General features: G+C 67.2%; 1 protein-coding gene across 1 annotated transcript in view; it reads right to left on the bottom strand.

The window, feature by feature from the left end:
• The window catches only part of COL7A1 (collagen type VII alpha 1 chain), a 29602-nt gene that overhangs the window by 13865 nt on the left and 2303 nt on the right, over positions 1-13434 (bottom strand). The window contains exons 8-56 of the mRNA XM_086755868.1: positions 12362-12472; positions 12101-12247; positions 11768-11884; positions 11544-11693; positions 11225-11353; positions 10991-11137; positions 10699-10824; positions 10484-10627; positions 10276-10401; positions 10056-10202; positions 9848-9976; positions 9622-9768; positions 9321-9440; positions 9088-9234; positions 8873-9009; positions 8666-8792; positions 8443-8586; positions 8202-8362; positions 7742-7915; positions 7472-7564; positions 6613-6666; positions 6297-6365; positions 6102-6215; positions 5758-5784; positions 5567-5620; positions 5393-5455; positions 5204-5263; positions 5018-5053; positions 4838-4882; positions 4576-4611; positions 4023-4055; positions 3748-3819; positions 3585-3644; positions 3412-3447; positions 3146-3226; positions 2966-3001; positions 2850-2894; positions 2681-2752; positions 2530-2574; positions 2397-2423; positions 2272-2313; positions 1532-1612; positions 1333-1368; positions 1197-1232; positions 1028-1108; positions 806-841; positions 535-606; positions 302-346; positions 75-110 (exon numbers count right to left, since the gene is read on the bottom strand). Coding sequence (XP_086611994.1) covers positions 75-110; positions 302-346; positions 535-606; positions 806-841; positions 1028-1108; positions 1197-1232; positions 1333-1368; positions 1532-1612; positions 2272-2313; positions 2397-2423; positions 2530-2574; positions 2681-2752; positions 2850-2894; positions 2966-3001; positions 3146-3226; positions 3412-3447; positions 3585-3644; positions 3748-3819; positions 4023-4055; positions 4576-4611; positions 4838-4882; positions 5018-5053; positions 5204-5263; positions 5393-5455; positions 5567-5620; positions 5758-5784; positions 6102-6215; positions 6297-6365; positions 6613-6666; positions 7472-7564; positions 7742-7915; positions 8202-8362; positions 8443-8586; positions 8666-8792; positions 8873-9009; positions 9088-9234; positions 9321-9440; positions 9622-9768; positions 9848-9976; positions 10056-10202; positions 10276-10401; positions 10484-10627; positions 10699-10824; positions 10991-11137; positions 11225-11353; positions 11544-11693; positions 11768-11884; positions 12101-12247; positions 12362-12472 — 4253 coding nt within the window. The remainder of the gene's footprint in view (positions 1-74; positions 111-301; positions 347-534; positions 607-805; positions 842-1027; positions 1109-1196; positions 1233-1332; positions 1369-1531; positions 1613-2271; positions 2314-2396; positions 2424-2529; positions 2575-2680; positions 2753-2849; positions 2895-2965; positions 3002-3145; positions 3227-3411; positions 3448-3584; positions 3645-3747; positions 3820-4022; positions 4056-4575; positions 4612-4837; positions 4883-5017; positions 5054-5203; positions 5264-5392; positions 5456-5566; positions 5621-5757; positions 5785-6101; positions 6216-6296; positions 6366-6612; positions 6667-7471; positions 7565-7741; positions 7916-8201; positions 8363-8442; positions 8587-8665; positions 8793-8872; positions 9010-9087; positions 9235-9320; positions 9441-9621; positions 9769-9847; positions 9977-10055; positions 10203-10275; positions 10402-10483; positions 10628-10698; positions 10825-10990; positions 11138-11224; positions 11354-11543; positions 11694-11767; positions 11885-12100; positions 12248-12361; positions 12473-13434) is intronic.

Genomic DNA, 13434 nt, shown 5'->3' with positions numbered 1-13434 from the left:
GCAGGGAGGAGACACTGGGCATGTGGGGACCACGTGGGGACCATGCAGGGACCCCCTGGGGCTTGGCTCCTTACCTTTCTCCCATCCTCTCCTGGCGTCCCATCTTCTCCCTGAGGACACAAAGTGCCAGCCAGTGCCCAGCTTGACCACCCCAGGTGGGTCGGGGACAGGCACTGGGGGCCCGGCTCAGAGCACGAGGGCTCTTTGCTGCATCCCCCCCCGGCCTTTATGTTATACTGGGCTCACCGGCCCTCAGAACCCCCAGGTGAGCCCTAAAGCCAGCCCCGCTCCCTCGACTCACGTTCTTGCCGCTGAGGCCAGGTTTGCCATCGTCGCCAGGTTTGCCCTGGGAGGAAGCAGAGGCAATGGGAGACCCCTCCTGGCACCAGCAGCCAGGGGTCCCTGGGACCCACCTTGGCACCAGGGTCCAGGGAAGGGGGAGCTAGGCACCAGGTGAGCCCCACCAGACAGACCCGTCTGGGACCGACAGCAGAGGGCACAGGGCAGGACGCGTGCCCAGTGGCTGGTACTTACGGGGAGGCCAGGTGGTCCCAGGGGTCCCACAGGGCCAGGCAGCCCCTGCTCCCCACGCAGCCCGGGCAGCCCCTGCGGGGAAAGGAGATGGGGGGGGGGCACAGGGCAGCAGGGCACCATGTCCCCCAGCCAGCTCTGTGGCACTGCCACTGGAGATGGTTCTGCTGCGCTGCCCCGGACCAAGGAGCACGGGACAAGTCATCGGTCCCTTGTGAGCATCATGGCCCCAGGGGGAGCAAAGCCCAAACCCACCCTCTCTGGAGGTACTTACATCCCGGCCGGGGTCGCCCTGCTTCCCTGGGTCCCCCTGCAGACAAGGAGGAGGTGAGGACAGGGACACCCTCGCCCTGCCACGGGCTCCCCATGAGCATCCCCAGCTCGGAGCAGAGGATGCCTGGGGGGCACCTCCTCCCATCCCATTGTCCCTTCATCCCCCAGCCCCCACCCCTGGTTCTTGGGGATGGCCATGCCCCCCACCCTGGACCATGCTCACCCGCAGCCCGGTAGGACCTGGGGGCCCAGGTTTGCCTTCCAGCCCGTTGCGGCCATCCAGCCCCGGTGGCCCACGGTCCCCCTGTAAGAGAGCAGGACAGGAGGGCTGGAGCCGTGGGGCAGGACGGGGGGGTGCTGTGAGGCAGCCCCCAGCCCTCAAGCCCCCTCACCTTCTCTCCTGGCAGGCCTCGGTCCCCGGGGTCACCCTGCGGGGTGGGAGGAGGAGTGAGCATTGTTCTCCCTGAATGGGAGCCAAGCGGGATGCAGACCCTTGACTGAGACCCCCGTGGGGAAGGGAACACTTACCCGTGCACCAGAGGGGCCGCGGGGACCCTCCACGCCCTGCAAGAGAGAGGAACACTCAGCTGCAGGGCATGAGGGGAAAGGAGGGGGTCCTGGGTGCTCGCCCACTGCCCCCTGCACACCAGGAGCCCCAGCTCTACCACATAACATCCCGCCCATCTTGCCATCCCACCACCTCCCGCACCAGAGACCCCACACCTACCCTCTCTCCGGGCAGGCCGGGGGAGCCAGCGTCGCCCCGGGCACCCTTTGCACCGTCCTCGCCAGGGTCCCCAGGGTCCCCCTGCCAGGGAACAGCACTGGTTAGAGGGTACTGCCCTGCCGCCGGCACAAACGCCTGTGCCGAGCCCGTGCCAGAGCCCCTGCTTATGCTAGGTGGTTTGAGGGCAGGATAACAGCAAAAGTCTCAAAACACAGGCACTGGCTGAAAAAAGAGGCTGCTGGGCTCAAAGCAGCTCCCAGGTGGTCAGACAGTGGTCGCAGAAGAAATTCAGTGAGCAGCGCTGCAGAACCAGGAGCCAGCTGGCCCATGGTCAGGGACCACGACGCCATCCAGCACAGAGCACAGCCCGTGGCCAAAACCGGCCTGAGCCTGAGCTCTGCTGAAGCCGGACAGCCAGAGCATGGGATACCGCTGTGGGAGCCCTGCAGGGCTGGGCAGCCCTGAGCATGTTGGCTCCTTTGAGGACCTCAGCCCTACAGGGACCTGCTACCCTGGCACCCTTCTCCTGGCACTGGGCAGGAGCATCGGCCCATGTGCCTCCCGGATTCCATGTGCCCCCAACCCCACATGGCTCTCAGCTACGGTGCACGTCAGCTCCACATGGCAGGGGCTGTTTTGGGCAGGGAGGGCTTTGTGCACCAAGATCCTGGTGCACGGGGGACAGCAAGGGACAGGAGAGGCCACCCCACCACCAGCATCCCATGGGACCCACTCGTTACCTTCTCACCCTTCTCCCCCACTCCTCCGAGCCCCACATCGACCTGTGGGGCAGAGAGGGGCTGTCAGAGCACACGGGGCCAGGCACCAGCCCATGGGCTGGGAGAGGGGTGGGGGCAGAGCTTACGGTTCGTCCTGGGGGTCCAGGAGGCCCCTGAAAGAAGAGCAAGAGAAGCGGGTTAAGGGGACATGGCATGGCCCCGGGGAGGGCAGGGCTGTCTCCGGGGTGAGGGCCAGGCACACGGCCCCACATCACTCACCGGCTCCCCGCGGTCACCCTTGCTCCCTGGCGCTCCAGGGCTGCCCTGCGGGAGAGAGGGACGGGGTGAGGCGAGGAGAGGATGACTGAGGTGGTGGGTCGGTGCAGGGCAGTGGGGTGTGTGGGGTGGGTGCACACAAGGTAGTACTCACGTTCCTGCCTTCGGGACCTGGGTCCCCTGAGTCACCCTTCTCCCCAGGGGGGCCACGGTAGCCAGGGAGACCCTAGGTGGGGGCAGAGCGAGGGGACACCTTAGCAGAGCCACCCCAAGCCCACTGGGCATCTCACCCACCCCAGGGTGCCCACCAGTCTCGCACTTACCCGGGGGCCCCTATCTCCGGGTTTGCCAGGCAGACCCGCTTCACCCTGTGGGGAGAGAGGGGGTGAGAGGGGGGCAGTAGGGAGTGGGACAGTGGTCCTGGGGGGTCCTCACTTACCGGGGTGCCTTCATCACCCTTCTCTCCACGCTCTCCCTGCGGCGCAGGTCAGCGGGCACCAGGCAGAGGGAGAAAAGCACAAGTCACCAGCGTCCCCCTGCTCCCTGCCAGCCCCCCAGCTCCTCAGGGCCACCAGTGCCCCACGGCCCCAGTCCCGCTGCCCCCCTTGCCCCACACTACCTCCTTGCCGCGCAGCCCGGTCTGCCCCGGGGCGCCCGCTCGTCCCGGCTCTCCTTTCTCCCCCGGCTCCCCTGGGTCACCCTAGGCAGGGGGAAAGGGGCAGTGGGTCAGGGCAGCGTAGGGGTTGCTGTGGGGAGAAGGGGCTCAGCATGGCACCCTCTGCTCCCCGGAGCAGCACAGCGGGCAAGGAGAGCCCCTCGAGACCCCGGGCAGAAGGATGGGCAGAGAGATGGATGGAGGGGCGACACATCCTGCAGTGACATTACCTTTGGGCCACTCCTGCCCGTGAGGCCTACGATACCCTGGTTGTTGGAGAGGAAGAGGACACGTCATGGGGGATCAGGGTGGCCCCATGCCACGGGGAGGGACTGGGGTCCTGAGCTGGTGCCCCTGCGACAGAGCCTGGCCAGCCCCAGCCCCTGGGTGCACCCAGACTCACCCGATCGCCCTGCTCGCCTTTGGGGCCGGCCGGCCCTGGGATGCTCAGGCCAGGGGCACCCTAGACAAGAAGGGGTGCAGCTTGGAGCAACAGCATGGACACCGTGAGCCCTGGGGGGGCTGTGCCATGCCCCCTGTGCCCCACTTCCCCAGGCAGTACTCACAGGGGCGCCTTTATCTCCCACATCGCCTTTGGGGCCAGGAGGTCCTTCTGGTCCTGGGAAGCCTCTGTCACCCTGCAGCAAACAAAATGGCATCATCAGCCCCCCCCAAACCACCCCCCTTCACCCCACTGCAGCTGGGGACAGAGAGATCTGGGGACCAGCACGGGCATCCCCTCAGGCTGATGTCCAGCTGTGCTGTCCCCCCTCCCCAGCCCATGGCCGTGCCCCAGTGGGTGCCAGCATGGGGCCCGGGGACATGGCCAGGGCAGGGTTACCTTCTCTCCTGCAACACCGGCCACGCTGGGAGCCTGGGGGAGAAGCAGAAGGGATCGTGCTGGGTGCTGCCCGTGGCTCCCTGTCCCAGGCCTGGGGCAGGCAGAGGTGGACCTGCCAGGCAGCATCACTTACTGGCTTGCCGGGTGCTCCTGGGTCACCCTGTGGAAAGATGGGTGTCATCGCCTGCCTCTTCCCCAGCAGCCCCATACCAACCCACCGGGATCCCGCTTCGCCCTCACCTTCTCTCCCCGGGGGCCGGCAGGTCCGGGAGCTCCCTGTGTCAAGAGAAGGAACCTCAGGGGGCTGGCAAGAGACCACCTGGGCCACGGCAGCCCCTTGCTCCCAGGGTGCCAGGTCCACAGTCCCACGGCCACTGCCCCAACTCACCTCTCTGCCCGATGGCCCTGGGCGCCCCGGGGCTCCCGCCTCACCCTGCAGGAAGGGAGGAAGAGGAAGGTATCAGAGGCATCCTCTCACCCCGTGCCAGCGTGGCTGCTCCAGGGCAGGGCAAGCATCGCCCTGGCATGGCCACGGTCACCCCAGCCCACCTACCTTCTCGCCCTCGGGGCCCGGCACGCCACGGTCCCCCTGCAGAGTGATGAGGAGGAGGGTGTCAGGGAGCCTTCCTCCCTCCATGCCACACTGTTCCAACTCCACACACTGCCCCAGACCCCTTCGGGGCCTGGCCTCCTATCCCATCCAAGACCACTGGGCTCTGACAACGACCCCTGCGCACAGCCATCCCTGGGCCACAGGGACATCAGGACCCATCGATGCTGCCGAATGGCACAGAACTGCCCCAGCACTGTCTTACCTTCTCGCCTGTCTCTCCAAGCTCGCCCGGTGCCCCACGGTCTCCCTACAGCAGAAGGAAAATGGGGTCAGTGGCAGCAGGACCCCCAGAGGACAGCACAGGTCGCAGCACGGCATCCAGACCCCTTTTCTCCCCGCCAAGGCAAGGCGAAAGCATCCCTTCGGTCCCCACATCACTCACCTTCCTGCCCTGCTCTCCCGGCGGTCCCCGAGGGCCCTGCAAAGGAGGATGGAGGAGATGTCACCTCCAGCATTGCAGGGCAAACGCCCAGCCTGGCCAGAGCAGGAGCCCTCTGGGGTGTCCTCGGGGCTCAGCTTGCTGGCAAGGCTGGCTCCTGCCCGCCTTACCCTCTCTCAGGATACTCACCCGGTCTCCTGGGTCCCCGGGGCGGCCAGGTGGCCCTGGAAAACCTTCTTTGCTGTCACCCTGGGGATTAGGAAAGGTGACAGCCGCGCCCGTAAGATGGGGATGCCCATGAGATAGGAATGGGCATCCCCACTGGAGAGCGGTGCGGGGTCCAGCCCTCAGCGCGGAGCATCCCCACCGCCCTCTTACCTTCTCTCCCTTCAGGCCAGGGGGTCCGGCAGGTCCCCGGGGCCCGGGGTCCCCAGGCAGGCCCTGCAAGAGAGCACAGCCCAGCCCTGGTGACACAGCTCAGCCTTGGGGACACACAGGTGCCACAGCCCCACTCCCCTCTGCCATCCCCACTGGCCCAGGAGCAAAACTCACCGGGGGGCCGGGCTCCCCTCGAGGCGCTGCCCCATCCACAAGTCCAGGGGGGCCCTGCAGAGAGAGGAGTCAGTTCCTGTGTGATGGCCCTGGGGGGCTCAGTCCTTCCCAGCACCCTGCAGTGCCCTTGGGCACCCATGGGACCTCCATCCAGGAGGGCAGAGGAGCCAGGGAAACATGGAGCCACTCACCCTCTCCCCTCGGTCACCCTTCTCCCCCTGTGAAGGCAAAAAAACGCAGGTAAGGGCAGGTCAGGGCTCTCCACATGCCCCCTTGAATGGAGGGGAAACATGCTGGGCAGAGCCCATCGTCAGTGGCATTAGGGTACGTGCATGCCATGTGCCTCTCCCCACACCACCCAGTGCCAGCTCATCCACGTGTATGTGTGCATGGGCACAGCTGGTGGGGGGCACAGCCCGCGAGCGGGACCAGGAGGCACACAGGGGCGCAGCTTCAAGCTGCTGGCTGTCATTCCATCCATCTGCCCCCACACGTCCCCCCCAGCTGTCCCCATGGGGCACCGGTGGGGACGTACCTTCACAAACTCTCCCGGAGGTCCTGGTGGCCCCACGGGTCCAAGCGGACCGGGGGGGCCTGGATCACCAAAGGGCCCCTGTGGGCCAGGGCTTCCAGGGGGGCCGGGGCTGCCCTGGGGGACAGAGATGCTCCGTTAGCTGGGGCTGTGGGAGTGCTGCTAGAGACCCCCCAGCATCGCCACCTCCACACCTACCGGCGTGCCCGGCTCCCCTTTCCGGCCGGGCAGCCCCTGTCCTCCGTCCACGATCACCCTAGGCTCTCCCTGAACATGGAGAGGGAGGAAAAATCAGTGTTCCTGTATGCCCTGTTGTGCTCCCAGTGCAGGACTGGGGCCACAGTGCCACGAGGCCAGGAGCCCAGCAGGGAGACCCTGGGGCCTGGGGTCACTCAGACATCGAGTGCCAGGCGGTGCCAGGGGCTGTGATGTGCCCGCTGGGGTCTCCACTGGTTCCCAAGGACCCCCACGCTGGGCAGGGGGGGGGTCCTTGGGAACCATGCCCATCACCTACCGGCTCGCCTTTCTCCCCCTTTGGGCCAGAAAGCCCCATTGGCCCCCGCGGCCCCTGGGAAGGAAAGGTGAGAGTGAGCGGGGGGCACAGCACGGGGAGCGGGGCCGGGGAGCGATGGGGCCATACTCACAGGATCCCCTCGGGGTCCGGGGACGCCCTGGGTGCCCTGGAAAACAAAAGCTCAGGAGGTGAATGTGTGTCCCTGCCAGCCAGGAGAGCAGGGATGGGATGGGATGGGATGGGATGGGATGGGATGGGATGGGAGCTCCAGCGAAGGCAGGGATGGACAGTCCCTGCCCAGTACACTTGGCCTGGGACGCACACACTGGGGACAACAATGACCCTGCCGGCTGCAGGGACCCCCTGGCACAGGGAAGGGGTGGGCAGCGGCTGGCTCAGGGAGCAGGCAGGGCAATGGGAAGAGCCCACCATGCAGCAGCAAACCTGGGGGGATGCCCCCACTCACCGGCTGGCCGGGTAATCCAGGGCTCCCAGGGCGGCCGGGGCTTCCTGGTGTCCCATCGGTTCCAGGGAATCCCTGCAGGAGAGAGGAGCATCAGGCCAGCACCTGGCACTGCTGGACCCCCCAGCGCCCCAGGCAATGCTGGTCCCAGCACTGGGAGCCCAGGACAGCCCCACGGCAGAGCCGGCTCCCGGGGTGCCTTTCCCCTGCGTGCTGAGCTGGGGTGCGAGGGAGCAGCGTGGGGCTGGACCGACGCTCCCCAAGGGCATCCTCGCTCCAGCCTGGGTGAGGAGGAGGAGGAGGGAGGGACGAGGGGCAGAGAGAGGCCCCTGCGTGGCCATGTCCCTGTGCCTGGGGACCCCGGGATGCGCAGGTGATGGGGTCAGAAGTACTCACCCTGTCCCCCTTCTTGCCGGGCCGCTCAACGGTCTCTCCCGGCAGACCCCGTGGCCCCGCAGGTCCTGGAGGGCCAGGCTGCCCATGGCGGCCCTGTAGGGACAGCAGAGAGGACAGGCTGGTGGCGAGAGGCGGCCAAGAAATGTTCCCCACTCCGCCCCGAGGCCAGGGCTGGACAGGTCCTTGCCCGGGCAACCAGTCGCCAGCAGGACAAGGGGACGCGGGGACCATGCCACTGCTCCCCATCTCCCCCTGCCATCAGGACATTACCGGCTCGCCAGGGGGGCCTGGCTGCCCCACGGGTCCTTGTGGTCCCTGCAGAGACAAAGCCACTGGTGAGCATTCCCTGCAGGCTGGCATCAGCAGGGTTGGGGGGCACATGTCCCCCTTCAGAGGGTGACACACCAAAACACTCACTGCCTCGCCACGGTCCCCCTTCTCGCCCTGCAAAGGGATAGAGGGAACGAGTTAGGGGCTGTACCCCCACGCTCGGCTCCCCACTACGCTGCTGCCATCGGCAGGCTTGGGGGTCCCCAAGCCCCGGTGGCACGGCACGACATGGCACGGGGATGCTCACCTTGGGGCACCGCACAGCGCAGGGCTTTGGCCTTGGCTCCGGCTCTGGCTGACATAACAAGGGGAGCCTGTGTGAACCCAGGGGTAGGAGAAGCCCCCAGCCCCTCACAGGGGTGGTCCCCCTCCCCAGCTCCTGGGGCACCCATCCCCTTACCCTGGTGGAGATGATGGTGCAGAGGTCGTTGGTGAGCTCTCCCTCCAGCTCTGCCAGGGCGCCGCTGTCCTGGTAGATGTACCGCGGGTCCTCGCTGGTGACCACGCGCCGGAGCTGCTCCCGGTCCGCCCCCTCCAAGCCCACTGCCAGCACCTGGACCCCTGCAACAGAACCACCCTCAGCACCCCACAGGACACGGCCCCCTCCCCACACACCCCGCAGGAACCCCCTCCATCCTCACCCCCAGCCTTGATGTCCCTGGCCGCGGCGATGGCATCGTCCCCAGAGGGGCCGTCAACCAGGACCACCAGCACCGCTGGCACGCCAGGCCGGCGCCCCGCACCAGGGCTCAGCAGGTACGTCCTGGCGAAGGTGATGGCTGCCCCTGGACAGAGAGAAGGAGGAGGGGGGCGGTCAACGGAGATCCATCGGCCACCGCCCTCGCTCCTGGTGCAGCCCCTCACCGATGGCATTGCCGCTGGGCTCCTCGTAGCGCATGGTGCGGATCTGCTCCAGCACGGCGGGCAGGTCGCTGGAGCGGTTGAGGAGCAGCCAGGGCAGGCTACGGTAGCTGTACGTGGCCAGAGCCACCTGTGAGGGCACGGGAGAGTGGTGGGCACCACTGCCCGCCCATGCCCCCCAGGCCCCCCGCTGCCACAGCAGCACCCTACCTGGGTGCCCTCGGGGCCCAGGCGCCCTAGGGCAGACACGGTGTTGGAGAGGAGGGTGCGGATGGCATCAGCGCTGGAGAAGCTGTCACGGGTGCCGTGCACCAGAAAGACAACGTCACCGCGGGCGTCCCTGCAGACTGGGAGCAGGGAAGGGGGTAAAGCCACCACCGGAGCTGAGATGAGCCCAGCCCGTCCCTGTAGTGACCCCGCCATACCTGTGCGCTCACTGATGGAGGTCTCAGCGCCCGGCACGCTCCCCAGGAGCGGGCGGAGCGTGAAGGTGTAGCGCTGGCCGAGGCGCAGACCGGAGACCTGTTGGGAGCTGGCAGTGCCAGGCAGCGTCCGTCCCGTCTCCCCGCCAGCTGCCGCCCAGGGGACAGAGTCAGGGGGGCTAGTAAGCCCCCGAAGGGACACTGCCCCCCGCCTCGGGGCCACCTGCCTGCCTCACCTGCCGGAGGGGCCCAGGAGAGGACATAGCTGGAAGCACCGGGGACTGGGGTCCAGGCGAGTGTCACCGAGTCTCTCTGAACCTCCGTCACGCGCAGATCGGTGACCTGGCCTGGGGCAGCTGCCAAGGAGGAGGAAAGAGTGTCCTGGCCCCACAGGGCAGTCCCCTCCCCACTCCTGGCCCCCCCTCTATCACTCTCCCCCCATCCTGAGGCCGGGACAGCCCGGTTCCTGGGTGCCCCCCTGGGCTCCAGCCCTGTGGTGGGGGTCCAATGTCCCCTTGGCCCCGCGCATCCCCTTACCGGTGACAGCAGTGACAGTGGCCGGCTCGCTCTCTCGGCTGCCGGCCAGGCTGGTGATGCTGATGTGGTAGCGCCTGCCTGGCTCCAGCCCCCCCAGGTCATAGGAGGTGGCGGTGGCTGGGAGCTGCTGGCTGCGCTGGGGACCCCCTGCCCGGGGGAAGAGAGGGGTAAGGGGGTGCAGCGCAGGGGCTGCGGGGATGCAGGGGTGCCGGCTGGCCACGCTCACCCTCAGCCAGGCGCCAGACCAGGCGGTACCCGGTGCTGCCGGCTGCTGGCACCCAGGCCAGGCGCAGGCGGTGCTCCGAGGCCTCCATCATCCGGAAGCTGCTGACGGGGGGCACTGGGGCTGCCTCCGCTGCAGGGCAGAGGGGCAGGCATTAGAGGTAGGGGTGTCTGGTGCCAGCCTGGAGTGCTCCCCCCTGCCCAGCACTCACGGGTGGTGACAACAATGGAGACGGGGTTGCCCTCCCGGTTGCCGATGAGCGCCGTCACCTTCACGGTGTAGGAGACGCCACCCTCCAGGTCAGGAATGTCAAAGGAATTGGTGTGGCCAGGAACCTGCCGGCTGCTTTCCGAGCCCCCTGCCAAGGACTGCGGTGTCAGCCCCCCGCCCTGCCACCCTCACAGCCTGTCCCCATCCCCATCCCACGGTACCGTCCCTGCGGCTCCACACCACGCGGTAGGCGGTGGCTCCCGGCACGCCGACCCAGGTGACACGAGCGATGTTGCTCCTGGAAGCCTGCACCTCCAGCCGGGACACCGTCCCCACCTGCTCGGGCGCTGTGACATCGAGAGGGCTTCTGTCACCCAGGCCCAGGGCAAGTGGCACTGGCTGGTACCAGTGGGTGAAGGGACACCTCACCTATCCGTCCGGTGGCGGTGACGGGGCTGCCCTCACGGCCATCCACAATGGCCGAGACGCTGATGGTGTAGAGGATGCCGGCACGCAGCCCCTCGATGGTGAAGGCAGTGGGGTCAGCGGGGAGGAACTGGGATTGCTCCAGACCTAGGAGAGACAGTTGGGCTGGGAAGGGCTCTGGCACGGCCGCCGCGGCATCCTGCGGTCCCCGCACTCACCGTTGCTGCCTCGCCACCTCAGCAGGTAGCCCCCGACGCCTGGCAGCCCTCGCCAGGTGACCCGCAGCTGGTTGGGACCGGCCTCCATCACCCGCAGCTCCGAGATGCTGCCCACCGCCGGGTATTCTGCACCGCCCCACGGCACCGCAACGTCACCTCAGGGTGCTAAGAGGGGCCCTGCAGCCACCCTGGCACCCTGAGGGCTTGCGGGATGATAGAAGACAAATGCCTGCCGGGGTGGGGGAAAACACAGCGCCGGGATTCCTGGTGCCAAACCCCAGCATGGACTTACTGAGGCGGACGGTGAGCGTGGCGGCACTGCCCTCCCGGCTGCCCACCAGCGCTGAGACGCGCACCAGGTAGGTGATGCCCTCGCGGAGGTCAGCCAGCTCCAGCCCCGTCTGGCTGCCTGGGACACGCCTCGTCCTCTCTGTGCCATCTGCCAGGAGCAAGGCAGCCAGAGAGCCTCAGCGCCTGCTGGCTGGGGTCCCCTGGGTGCCACCCACACCCCTGCCCACAGACTCACCTCGGTTGTTGCGCACCACCACTTTGTACTCAGTAGCGCCGGGGACACCAGTCCAGCCCAGCTGCACCCTCCTGCCCGCCTCCTCAACGAGCCGCAGGCCCGACACGACACCCACAGGTGCCTCGACGCCTGTGAGGGGACATGGTGAGGCACGGCCGGAGCCACACAGCCTGGACGGCACAGCCGCCATGCTCACCCTGGGCTGTAACTAGAGACCTGGGCTGAGGGGGTCCCCAGGCTGAGCAATGCCACGCAGGATGCCCCTCCGTCTCATTGGCTTAGTGGGGGACAACCCAGGGGGCTCATGGCGGTCACTCACCTGTCTGGAAGGTGGTGACAGGGGTGGCCACCTCCCTGCCATCGTAGAGCGTGTAGAGGGTGATGCGGTACTCGGTGCCCGGCTGCAGCCCCGTCAGCTGGTAGGTGTTGGTGCTGCTGGGGAGTGACACCGTCCTGGGGGGCTCTGGTCCTGTGGAGATGGGAGGGTCACCACCAGCTGCCAGCACAGGGGATCTGTGGGGTGACCGGGTGCCCCGAGCCCACCTGTGGCTCTCTTCCACTCTAGGCGGTAGCCGCGGGCGTCGCGGGCACTGGTCCAGAGCACCTGGATGGACGTGGGGCCCAGGATGTTGGTCCGCAGCGTCTGCTCTGCACCTACCTCTGCAAGAGGGATCCCATGGGCCAGGCTGCCCTGTGCCACTCTGCTGCCGGCCGCCCACCCTGGCATGACCCCGGCCCCCAACACACAGCAGGGTGGGGAGTGTCACTGTGGTGTGGGGTCACGGGGGCTGGTCCCCACCCCATCCCATGGTGATGGCACCGGGGGCAGAGCCAGAGGTCAGCAGCGGGATGGCATCACCCGTACCTGCCACCTACCCGTCCTCTGCTGGACGGTGGCCGCGGGCCCCTCCATCTGCCCGAAGAGCGGGGCCACCGTCACCACGTAGTCAGTGTTGGGCTGCAGCCCCTCCAGCGCGTGCGACGTCCGCCCAGCATCCAGGTCCACCCTGTGCCTGTCCTGCCCTGCAAGACAGCACAGCATTCCCTTGCGGGGTCCGGACCACCATCACCTCCCTCCTGCCCCTCCTCCCTAGGACCACCGGCAGAAGGAGTGCAAGTTCTGGGATGGGCACCTACCTGCGAGGGTCGCCCAGGAGAGCCGGTAGCCGGTGGCACCGCTGACGGGCTGCCAGGCCAGCAGCATGCTCTGCGCCGAGACGTTGTGGACGGCCAGGTGCTGCATGCCCACTGGGAGCCCTGCGGACGAGAGGTGCCTGCTGTGCCCTCCACGCCAGAGCAGGCAGCGGGAAATATCTCTGCTTGCAAACCCACCTGCTCTGGGAGGGAAGCCCCCTTGTCCCCGGGAGCTGCTGAGGGGCGCGAGGTCACCGAGCGCAGCTCGTACCCGGGCGGCTCCTTCAAAGTGCCCCAGCTCCAGTAAACTGGAGCGCGAACGCCTTCCCCGTAATGCCTTAAATACTTTCTGCGGGTTAAGGCTGCCTGGGGCAGCTGAAGGAACGGGTTTGCCAAAATTTGATGCTTGCAAAGGTGTTGCCCCAGGGCCTCAGCCCAGCTCCTGCCCAGCAATGCTTCCCTGGCGGAAATCGTGCTTTCCTCTTAAAGAGCACAGTGCTTGAATTTATGGAAACATCCCTGCATTTTTTTGGTCAAAATTTTAACATTACGTGGAGAAAGCTCCAGCAGAAATGCTCCCAGAAGGCTGTGAAGGAGCTCGGGAGCGCACAGTGCGACATGCACCCCGGAAGCATCTTTTGGGGCTCAGAGCATCACGTTGCAGCCATGCTCACCTACATCCCGGCCTCCCCCAGGCGGCAATGGGGCAGGCAGCCCTGTTCCCTTGGGGCACGGTGACCGGAGGGGCTTCCCTGTGCTTGGAACTCATCCCTGTCCCCAGCTGAGCCCAGGGTCGGGCGTGGTGCTTACGTGTCCGGGCGGTAAGGGTGGCAGGGACGGCAGGCTGCTGCGCGTAGCGCGGTTGGAGTGTCACTGTGTACTCGGTGTCGGGGCGCAGGTTGCTGAGTGTGGCCGACTGTGTGCTGGCCCCCAGGCTCTTCTCCTCCCCCTGCACCACTCCTTGGGGGGAAATAGAGGAGCGTGGGTGAGCATGGGGGCACAGCAGGCGCCAGGCCCGGCAGGGAAGGGGTGTCTGTGGGCCAGCACCCTGCCCTGGGGATGCCAAGCGGTGCCAG

This window comes from Chlamydotis macqueenii, chromosome 10, assembly GCF_036417535.1.
Source record: "Chlamydotis macqueenii isolate bChlMac1 chromosome 10, bChlMac1.mat, whole genome shotgun sequence".
NCBI lineage: Eukaryota > Metazoa > Chordata > Aves > Otidiformes > Otididae > Chlamydotis > Chlamydotis macqueenii.
The sequence above is the reverse complement of the archived record's forward strand: the minus strand, read 5'-3'. Positions and strand labels throughout refer to the sequence as shown.